Genomic DNA, 10,780 nt, shown 5'->3' with positions numbered 1-10,780 from the left:
CCGCCGACGGGCGGGGTGAGGCGCGGGGCGCGCGAGCGAGGGGGCGGGCCGCGCGCGCGCGCCCGCGCGCGTGACGCCCCGGCCCGCCAATCGCGGCGCGGGCTGCGGGGCGGCGGGGGGGGGGGGGGGGCGATCCGCGCTGCCATTGGCCGGCGGCGCTGTGGGAACGGCCGCGGCGGCGGTTTCCCACGAATGGGGAGCGGGCGGCGGGTATAAAAGGCAGGGGGGGAGCCGGCCGCCGCCACTCCCGGCCCCGACGCCGCCGCCGCCGGAGCTCCGCGGTGCCGCCGCCGCCGCTCGCAGCGCCATGCCCGCAGACGCGGGCCCGGAGAAGCCCACCGCCTCGCCCATCGCCGGGGCGCCGGCCACCGCCAGCCACACGCCGGACAAGCCCCGGAGCGCCAGCGAGCACCGCAAGGTAAATGGCGGGGCCCGGCCGGCGCGCGGCGGAGGTGGATGGCGGCGAGCCGGCGGCCGTGCTGAGGTCGGTGCATGGGGAGGGGGGAAATTAAATCAAAAATTAATTTGGGGGGGGTGTGGAAGCGATCGGCGACCAACCGAGGCTCTCCCCGCAGTCCTCCAAGCCCATCATGGAGAAGCGGCGCCGGGCGCGCATCAACGAGAGCCTGGGGCAGCTGAAGACGCTCATCCTGGACGCGCTGAAAAAAGACGTGAGTTGGGGTGTTTTTGGGGGTGGGAAGGGGAAACGGAGGGGGGTCTGGGGGGTGAGGAAGAAGGTGGGGGGGAGGCTGACGGCCGCTGTCGTCCCGCAGAGCTCGCGGCACTCCAAGCTGGAGAAGGCGGACATCCTGGAGATGACGGTGAAGCACCTGCGGAACCTGCAGCGGGCGCAGATGACGGGTAAGGACGAAACCCGGCATCCCTCTCATCATCCTCTTTAAGAAAAAAATAAAAAAAATCCCTTTTAGGGTTTTTTTCGGGGGGGGCTGGGTGGCCGCTTGCATGCCACCCCGCAGCCGCTCACCCGCCGCCCTTCGCTTTGCAGCCGCCCTCAGCGCCGACCCCACGGTGCTGGGCAAATACCGGGCTGGTTTCAACGAGTGCATGAACGAGGTGACCAGGTTCCTCTCCACCTGCGAGGGGGTCAACGCCGACGTCCGCACCCGCCTGCTCGGCCACCTCTCGGCTTGCTTGGGGCAGATCGTGGCCATGAACTACCCGCCGCCGCCTCCTCCTCCGCCGCCCGCCGGGCAGCCGGCGCATCTGGCACAGCCGCTGCACGTCCAGCTGCCGCCCGCCGCCGGAGCCGTGCCCGTGCCCTGCAAGATGAACCCCGCCGAAGCCTTGTCCCCCAAGGTTTATGGGGGTTTCCAGCTCGTCCCGGCCAGCGATGGCCAATTCGCCTTCCTCATCCCCAACCCAGCCTTCCCGCCCGGCTCCGGACCGGTGATCCCCCTCTACGCCAACGCCAACGTCCCTGTGTCTGCAGGAGGAGGAGGAGGATCGGGGAACGCATCCGCCACCCCGTCGGCGTCCCCGGTGCAGGGCTTGACATCATTTGGGGGCAGCATTGTGCCGGCGTCCCAGGCGGGGAGCCCCGTCGCAGAGCGCAGCGAATCCGTCTGGAGGCCTTGGTGACTTGCCCAGAGCAAAAAGGCACGAAACTCTGCTTGGCTCCGTTGTAAGGAGCCCTGTTATGGTCGGGTTTTTCTTTTTTTTTTTTTTAAAAAAAAAAAAACGCAGAATGGAGGATTTAAAAGGAAAAAAAAAAGGACCTCGATATGAACGTGCTATTTATTATTTTCAGAGGTTGGGATCTCGACTTGTATTTTTACTCCTTTGAAATGCCTTTATTTGAGATACTTTTTTTAAGAAAAAGAAATAAATGAGAAATAGTTTTGTAACAAATATTCAAAAAGTATAATGCCAAAGTTGTTTGTATCCCGTTTGTCTGTGTGTGTGTTGCGTGCCTGTGTTGGAGACTTCCAAAAAAAAAATGCAGGTGTTTAAATAAACTCTTTGAAATAGATTTTTTTCTTCTTTTCATTTAGCAGGGACAAAGCTAATCCTCAGGAGGGGGGGGAAAAAAAGTAGGGGCAAACTTTATGGCCTTAAGTAAGGCTGTTGGAAGGGATTCCTGCAACAGATAGAGGGGAGGCAAGGGGGGGTGGGGGTCTGGCCCTGCTGAAATAGCACTGAGATCTTTGCAGTGCCCTGTTCCCGCTCAAAAAAAAAACCAAAAACAATTCCTAAAAATTTGCCCCTGGAACCTGAGCAATGCACGACCCCAATACCGCTTACTGAAATAACTCTGCTTTTAGGATTTGCTGCTGCTTTTAGGGCTTCGCTCCTGTTACCTCTTTTTAGGGATTGGGGGGGGGGGGGGTGCGCAAAAGTTACTATCTCGCCCACAAAAGAGGCAGGAGAGTCTGTCCCCATTGTGAGGAGGGTAATTAGAAGGTATAAAGGGTCTCATCGAGTATGCAGCGGGCTCTTTGGGAAGTTGGGAACCCTATTGAAACGCCTGGGAACTCGGAGCTGAGGGTTAATGTGTGTCTTTTTTTTTTCTCTCCACTCTCATTGACAGGGCCAGATAGACTCTGATACTCAATGCTGTTGTAAATTCAATTGCCTGGCCTCACAATGCCCACCTCATAAAAGAGAATAACTCGGGGTTGTGGCTTTTTTCTCTCTCTTTTTTTTTTTTTTTTCCAGTAAGCAAGGGAACCGAGGAAAAGACAGTTTTGCCACCCATTCTGACTCACCCCCGGCACTTGAATCCCGGCCAAGTGGAAGCAATTGCAGCCTCGCGCGCGGGGAATTAACCGCTTCCAATTGGCACCAATTAATAAGGTGCGGAGAAAGCACCTAATTTAATTTATTTTTTTGGTGTGCTTTGCTCCGGATTGACGAGGATACCGTGTAATTTCGCAGAGCAAAGTCAGCACGTGACATGCACGGAGCCCCCCGTGCCTGGCTTCCCTCCGTCCCCTGGAACCCCACAGGTGGGGGGCAATGCTTGGGACCCCCCCCTTGGGCTTTGCTTGGCTCTCAGGGAATGCCTCGATGCTTGCACAGCAGCCAATATTTGCACAAACCTAGGGTTCAAACCTATTTTATTTTTTTTAGTTTTATTTTTTTTCAGGATGCCAATGATAGCTGGTGTTTCGAGGTCTGGGGCTGGCGGCGATCGGGCTGTGGTTTATTCGGGGTGGGATTTGGGGTCTGTAGGGCAGACCGCCCCCCCTCTCTGGACTTCTGTGCACCTTGCACGAGGTTTTGGCAAGGGTTTGGTGCAGGAGCACGGGTTGCAATTAACCTTGTGCCGACGCGACCCGGCCACCCCCGTGCACCTACGCGTGGGCCATCGATCGCCGCGCGCTGACCTGCCTCCATCTCGCCGTCACGAGGAGGAACCCGTCCGAACCCGGAGGTTCCCGGGAGGTTTTATTATGCAATCCCCGGCACAAAATCACGTTATCCCCCTCGGCCCTTTACCACCCCTCCTCTTCTGCCGGAGGAAGGCTCGGAGGAGCAGATGAAAGCCCGCCTGCCGCCTGCCCGTAACCAAAAACCTCCCCGGGGCTCTGGACCCAGCCCTCGACGCCCGCTCCCCTCCGGATCCACCCTGAAAATGTCTTTGAGGCCGAGCTGCCGAGCTCCTGCATTGGAAAAAAATATATAAAAAAATAAATAAAACCCTATTTTCTGTGGATTACTGCAGCCCTACAAATGTGACACGTGCCTCGGGGACACGGCGCTGCTCCGAAATGATGCCCCGGGAGCAGGGACCCTGTGGTCAGAGCTCTGATTTTATGCCCGGAGCTGCCACATGCCATTTTTTAACCTTTTTTCTTTTCTTTTTTTTTTTTCTTTGGCCTTGGGCATGTCACGGACCTCTCCGTGCCTGGCTTCTGCGGTGCAGGAGGTGGACACGAGGTGAATGACACCAATAAAAACGCATGCCAGAAGCTCAAAATCCTGCAGCGAGGGGTTTTGTTTGCCCGTAGCACCAAACTGGGCAGAAAACTTACAATTTAGGTGCACCCAGACCCTACATTTCTGCAACCCCCTTGGGCTCCGCCACTCTACCTGTCCCCAACGGGGGGGATGCCGTGCTTCGTCAAGCCTCCCTACGTAGCTCTTTGTAATTATTTTATTTTTATTTTGTTTTTTCGGGTGCTGAACCTGGCCTTATCCCTTTAGAGCGGCAATAAAAGAGCAAAGTGTGCTGCTGCTGCTGGCGGGTGAAAGTCCAAAGGGGCGGCCGGGAGCCGCGGGCACCCAGCCACGGGCCGGGCGCGACGGGAGGCAGCGAAACCAAGCCAGGGCACGGCCGTGGGGTCTGGGAAGGGAAGGGAAGGGAAGGGAAGGGAAGGGAAGGGAAGGGAAGGGAAGGGAAGGGAAGGGAAGGGAAGGGAAGGGAAGGGAAGGGAAGGGAAGGGAAGGGAAGGGAAGGGAAGGGAAGGGAAGGGAAGGGAAGGGAAGGGAAGGGAAGGGAAGGGAAGGGAGGAGAGGAGAGGAGAGGAGAGGAGAGGAGAGGAGAGGAGAGGAGAGGAGAGGAGAGGAGAGGAGAGGAGAGGAGAGGAGAGGAGAAGAGATACATAAGATAAATGACATACTATACTATATTAAAAATAAAATATAAAATAAAACAAAATACAATAAAATAGAATAAAATGAACTATAAAATAGAGTAAAATAACCTATAAAATGAAATATAAATAAAATAAAATAAAATAAAATAAAATAAAATAAAATAAAATAAAATAAAATAAAATAAAATATAAAATAAAATAAAATAAAATAAAATAAAATAAAATAAAATAAAATAAAATAAAATATAAAATATAGGAACCAACCCAACCCAACCCACCCAAAATGAACCGAACCAGAACAAACCAAAGCAAACCCAGCCCCCAGCCCCCCCCAGCCCATCAGGGGGAAGGCAGCTGCTCGGCAGCAGGCCCGGCACGGTGTCCCCACATGTCCCCCTGCGTCCCCCTATGACCCCCATGTCCCCCCGTGTCCCCCTGTGCCCCCCAGCCGCGCGTGGCCGCCCGCTTCCCACGGCGGTGGCGGGGTGCGGGACCCGGCGGCGAGCCGCTCGGGCTGTTAAGGTGATTAATTGAAATGAAGTCCCTCCGGAGAACCGGCGTGCTCGTCGGGGTCGGGGTCACGGCACTGAGCCGCTTAATCAGATCTCGGCGTTTAGCCCCTCGGAGCGGGGCCTCGGCGCCGAATTTCTGCTCCGCTATCTCGCCCCTTCCACCGCGCTCAAGCAGCACATCCATCACCCTGCGACAAAACCCGCACCGCCAGCTCAGGTGGGCTTCCTGCGACCGAAACCGCTAGAGAAAAAAATAAATAATGACGATGATGATAACTCAGCCCACTAGGAAAAATAATAATAATGATAATAACTCAGCCCCAGCTCGATGCTGCTGCTGTTGTGCCAAGCGTGGGGAGGGAAGGGTGGCCGCCACGCCAAGGCGGTCCTCGGATAACAAATTCCTTTATCTGGCAGAAGCATTTCTCTGGGGAAGGCGGGGGAGGTTATTATAAGGTTACCCCAAACTGTTGTTAAATAAAGTTGTTTTTTTCATTGCGATTCAGGAGTATTACGCAGATAAATCACTCTGGCTTTGTTATGGGGTGGCTCTAAGGCTGATCCCACGCACCCCAAAGGGACGTGCCAGGAGCGATGCCCAGCAGTTAGCACGCCCCATTAGCACCCACGATCCGTGCACTGCTCCCGTTCCTCCTCCGGTCCTGCAAGCAGGATATGTCCTCTGTCTGTGCACAAATAATGCAATTCTTCCCATTTCTTTACTCTGCCAGATGTGTGAGGCCAGCGTCTCATTTTGCTGCACACCAAGATTTTTATCCTTGGATCAGCGCCACGAGTTACATCCGTGGCATCTCCAGGCAAAGCCATGCAAGAAACCCCCAGGCTTTGGTTCTACTGGGGGCTGACCCCCCCCCCCCAGGCCTTTCCCATTTACAAATTGGTCTCAAATTCATAAAGTCCCAGAGATCAGCCCCAAGGGGCCGTGTGTGGAGCAGCCAAGGGGGAGATGGGGATGTTTATCAGCTGCCGCCAGGCTCCCCAAAACCAAGAGGCACTTTAAGGAAGTCTGGGGTTCAACAGCAGCCGAGGATTGCTCCGTAAAAATCAGCCTCTTTAAGGCATCTTAAACGGAATGGCGACATGAGAAGTGTCACCCCTCGATGAGGGGCTCGTGTCCTTGTCCAGAAAAAAATTCATCCTAGCTAGCAGAGCACCAGCACCCGACGCATGCCTTTGGGCTGTCCCCACGGAGGTGGGCGCCTCTCCTTGCTGCCTGCTTGGAACCTCGGGGAGGCAAATATTTGCAAACAGTTTTGTAACTTTTATATATATATATTTTTTTTTAAAATATTTGTGAACAGTTCCCTACGAGGAAGGGAACAGTTTTGAGGCCAAACTGTAAAAAAGCAGACCGCGGCAGATGGAAGGAAGGCATGGGAAGATGCGGCGGTTCCGCCCAGGGTTTAAAGTCAGGGTCTCTGAGCAGCCCGTGGTTTTTTTTTTGACAGCCTCTGGGTGTTAAAACAGCCGACAAAAACCGCGTGCAGGGGCTCTGCCACCAGCTCCCCGGGCCTTCTGGAGCGACAGGGGCAGGTGAGGAATTGTCGGGCGGCGTGGGTGGGATGGCGTGAAGGCAAGAGCTTCCCCGAGACATCTCAAATCAATTAGCAGCATTTAGGAGCTATATTTAACTCCGCTTCTGCAAGCAGGCAGATCCCGGCTTCTAGTTTTCTCATTAAGGCTGTTTACGTGTCTGGAGATTTTCTTCTACCCCCGGAGCTGGAGCAGATAAAACAAGCATGAAGCATTTTGCTACCACGGGGGCAATTGCTAAAGGGTTTTTCCGGGGGGACAAAGCCACAGCAGCCTGGGGAGAGTGAGATCTGAGCTTGGGTTGATGTACTTGAGTTTGATCTTGGGGCTGATAGAATTGTCTTTAAAACCTATACCCTCCTATAGGGTGGAAACGGAGGATAACAACCAGATTTCCACCTTCTCCTCGTGACTCACACAGCCCTGACCCAGGTGATGCGCTCTGCATCGAGGCATTTTTCACGAGAGCAGCAGCGTGAGCCCACCCACATCTGGTCTGGATTTGAGCCTTCTGCACCCTTGCCGCTCCAGCCCCTTTGCCAGGCGGGACGTGGAGCCCTGCACAAAAGGCTGAGCTGCTGAGCGCCTCGCCTCCTGCACCGCAAGGCCGCCTGCCTCCTTCTGCGTCCCGGGGGGGCTGCCTCTCACCAAAGGTGTTTTAATTTGCGGGGAAAGGGTAAGGCTGGCAGCGGCGAGAGCCGAAATCAATGCAGCAGCCCGGTGCCCCCCGCTCGGAGACCAAAGAGGGGGGACGCGTGCTTTGCCAGAGGTGTCGGCAAGGGCATGCAAACGGCTCCGCAGGGAGGTGACAAGGGATGTCTGCCAGCCCCACACGGCTGTGGATTCGGGAGCCTTTTCATGCTCCTGCAGCAATGTAAAAGGCGCAGGTTCCCCCCAGGCTAAGCCAGCGCTCGGGGCACGAGCAGGGGGATGTCAGAGCAGGCCTGGTTTGTGCAGACGTTGGGCATGGGGTGCAACGCAGGGGCACCGAGAGCCCCCCTCACATCACCCTCGGGGACCAGAAATGCAAGGGGGGGGCTTCAGGATTCATTCCCTTTGCTGCTCCTTCCCAGCTCCTGTCTGCCTTTGTCTCCTCAGCTGGCCAGCCGCCCATCCACCTGCATTTAGGTACTGTGTATGGATACAAATGCACATGGGTTTTCATAAAAACTCCCCCTATTCGCTCCTCCGTGGGGCTTGACTGCAGTGGTTGGAAAAACGAGCTTTTTCCTCCCTTCCACCTCGCTGGAAATCCACATATCCAAATTTGGGACCTTTGAAAAGGTAACAAAGGGCTTGCAAATGTTATTTGCAAGGGGAGTTCTGAAGCCAACGCTGGATTTAATTCTGCTTTTGCTGCATTTAAACTCCTCCCGAGCCAGACGAAGGTGCCGTGACGGAGCTACGAGTGCAAACCTCACTAATTACAGTCAAACCAACCTTTGGGTCAGGGAATCAAAGCATGAGGGTTGCGTGGGATGAGGGAAGCTGTTCCTGTGATTTGCTTTTAATCTCTCCTTGTTACAGCATTATAACACACGCTTGGCTTCCCAAGGTATCTCCGTGGCCCCATCCCATTCCCAGGTCACAAAGGAGTCCAGGTGTGTGCGTCGCTTCTCTGCAGGGGTGCAGACAGAGATACCTCCCAGGTACTGTGCAAGAGGCTGGGAAACCTCTGTCCAAACACTTCACTGGCGTTAGCAAGACTCGAAATAGGATAGGAAAGATTGCAGGGGGCCTTGGATCCAGCTCTTCCTCAGCCAGACTGGGTCCAGGCCGTGAATGTGCGGTGGCTGTGCTTCCCTGGGGGATGCAGTGCGTATCCTGGGGGACGTGCAGCTCCTCTACCACACTTTAGGTGTAATTTTAATTCCAAATCTGAACAAGGCTGGACTTCCAAAGGGCCTTGGCAAGAAAAACTTGTGAAAAATATTGCTTTGGATGCAATCTTTTTGTCTAAGATCTCTCATTGTGCTACCTCTCAACGTTAAAGCGTTCACACGGAATATTACTTTTTATTTTATTTTTTGCAAAGGAGGACTTGGGCTGGTTCTTGTGGAAAATAAGAAAGCAAGAAGCTAAAGGAGAAAGCTTTTTCCGAGCTCTCAGAGTCTGTAAAAATTGGCTAAATCACCATTTCTTGGGGCTTTCTGATGAAAAGCCTCCGGAGGTCTGCTTCCGTGCTGTGCTGTGCTCCCCATCCTCCGCTCCTTTTTGCTGCCTCAAATTCCTGGAGAAGAGCAGGGACCGGGCTGGATGGAGCCCGTGTTTATTTGCTGACCCTTCAGGATTCGCCCGGCCAAGGCCCACCGTTCTCCGCCCCCTTCCCCTGTCAAATCCTATATCTCAGGTTAGCGGGGACGCAGGAGAGTGCCTGCGCCTGCGACTGGCTGAAAAAATGATTTCCTCGAACCGCCTCATAATATATGGATGATGGAAGGCTCCCACTGATGACCTGTCAGGCAGCGCTCCGGCGCTGGGTGCCGGGTGGGATGACACATTCGCAGATAACAAACTTTGCTGTCAATCACCCGTGTTGTGAGACGTGGACTTGACGTGACAGCTGTGGCTAACAACACCTCTGATTGACGCGGCTACGAATTGCAGAATATGGAATGTGAAGGGAAGCAGGACTCGCCTCCAACTGGACAGGGCCCTTGTGCATTTTAAAACCCGGGGCAAAAAGCAAGCAGGTTTGAAAGCATCGCCTCGCCACGACGCTGGGCTGGCGTCCGCTTTGATTGCCTGCTGGGGAACGCTCAGCTCCTCGCTTTTTTAGGGCCGTTTCCTCGGCGTGGCTAACTGCACCCTGGCGGAGGGGATGCTGCGGGTGTGCAGGCGGGTCTGCAGGTGCCGATCCCCCGATACTGAGCCGCCTCCTGCTCCCGGTGCCGAGCTCCAGGACCAGCAGCTCCCAAGAAAACGGCAGCAGCCGGCTGTCTGCACGGCAGGGAGCCGGGCACCCCTCTGGGGTCTGCTGCCACACTTCCTCCTGCACGTGGCCACGCGTTTCGCACGTGGATGCATTTAGGCAACGGGTCCGAGGTCGCTGCACAGGGGTTCCCAAACTGGAGAGCACCTCAATCCCGAAGCTGACAGCGCTGCACGAGGGAGCAAAGCTCAGGATCTCCAGCCCAATTTTTGGGGAGCCTAAATCTGGAGGAAGGTGGAGGTGGTGTGCACGGGAAAGCAACACCTGCAAGTTTTGCTGGGGACCCCCAGCCGCTCGCTAGCCCCCCGGGGAGGCGTCCCTTGCAGCACGCAGGTGCCGCTTGGCAGGGCTTGCCCTCTGCTTTTCCCTGCCTGTCCTCCCCGCTCCCTTTTCCTCTCCTCCCTGAACCCTCTCAGCTATTTTAGGCGAGCGCAGGAATCCAGACAGGTCTGTCTCCCAGGGCGGCGGAGCAGGCAGAGGAGGGGAAGTCAGCTGGTGAATCAACGGCAGGCCAAGGCACGCTCTGGGACGTGGCTTCAGGGAAGTTATTCATCTCGCAATTCACCCTTGGGTTTTCTTGGCCTCATTTTCCCATCGCTGGGTCTATTATTGCAGTCATTGTGGAGGTATCCTGCCGGAGCTGTCAGGCTGGGAGTGGCCCACCTCCCCGCTGACAGAGGGCAGAAGGCATGGGAAAGTGTCAGCCTGCCAAGATTGCACGCTCGGAGCGGAGGCCGCGCGCCTCGCGCTGGAAACTTGCCGGTGGCGGGTTGTTAATGGCGTTACGACACTTCCAGCAGCAGGTTTCACCTATCAACCTGCTGCAGGAAAAGAGGAGCGGCGAGGGAAAGGCGGCGGCGAGACGCCGGGAGCTTGCAGAGCTCCCTGCCTCCTGCAGGCTGGGTGAGCAGGATCGGCCCCGACCCCACGGGGATGGCAGCAGGCGCTGCGTGCACCGAGCCTGGTCCTGTGCACGGCCCTTGCACGTCCAGAGCTCAGCACGGGACAAAACCCTAGGCTGAGCCCCCCCCCCGAAATGGCCATTTCTTGAGCTGTATGGCCAGCACCCACCTCTCCCCCCCCCAGCACCCTTTTGGTCATCATCCGGACCAGTTTGGGACTGGAGCTGCGGTGCTCTGCAGGAGGGAATTTGTCCCAAAATGCCTCAATAGCCTTTTTATCGGGGACAGACGCTGCTGCAGGAGGAGCAAGGTGGTGCATGG

General features: G+C 55.8%; 1 protein-coding gene across 2 annotated transcripts; it reads left to right on the top strand.

The window, feature by feature from the left end:
• Nucleotides 1-234: 234 nt before the first annotated feature.
• HES4 (hes family bHLH transcription factor 4) lies at nt 235-1,682 on the top strand. 2 transcript variants are annotated; one of them, XM_080564161.1, is made up of 4 exons: nt 235-418; nt 576-671; nt 774-861; nt 1,007-1,682. In XM_080564161.1, exons 1-4 carry the CDS (start codon nt 308-310, stop codon nt 1,597-1,599), a joined length of 888 nt encoding a protein of 295 aa, XP_080420287.1. In that variant the 5' UTR covers nt 235-307; the 3' UTR covers nt 1,600-1,682. The 2 variants fall into 2 exon arrangements, with proteins under 2 accessions (XP_080420287.1, XP_080420286.1); XM_080564160.1 differs by having other exon boundaries at nt 235-484.
• The last annotated feature ends 9,098 nt before the right edge of the window (nt 1,683-10,780 follow it).

This window comes from Anser brachyrhynchus (genome assembly GCF_964034855.1).
Source record: "Anser brachyrhynchus genome assembly, chromosome: 21".
Lineage (NCBI taxonomy): Eukaryota > Metazoa > Chordata > Aves > Anseriformes > Anatidae > Anser > Anser brachyrhynchus.
Note: the sequence above shows the minus strand (reverse complement) of the source record. Positions and strands in the feature narration are given on the sequence as shown.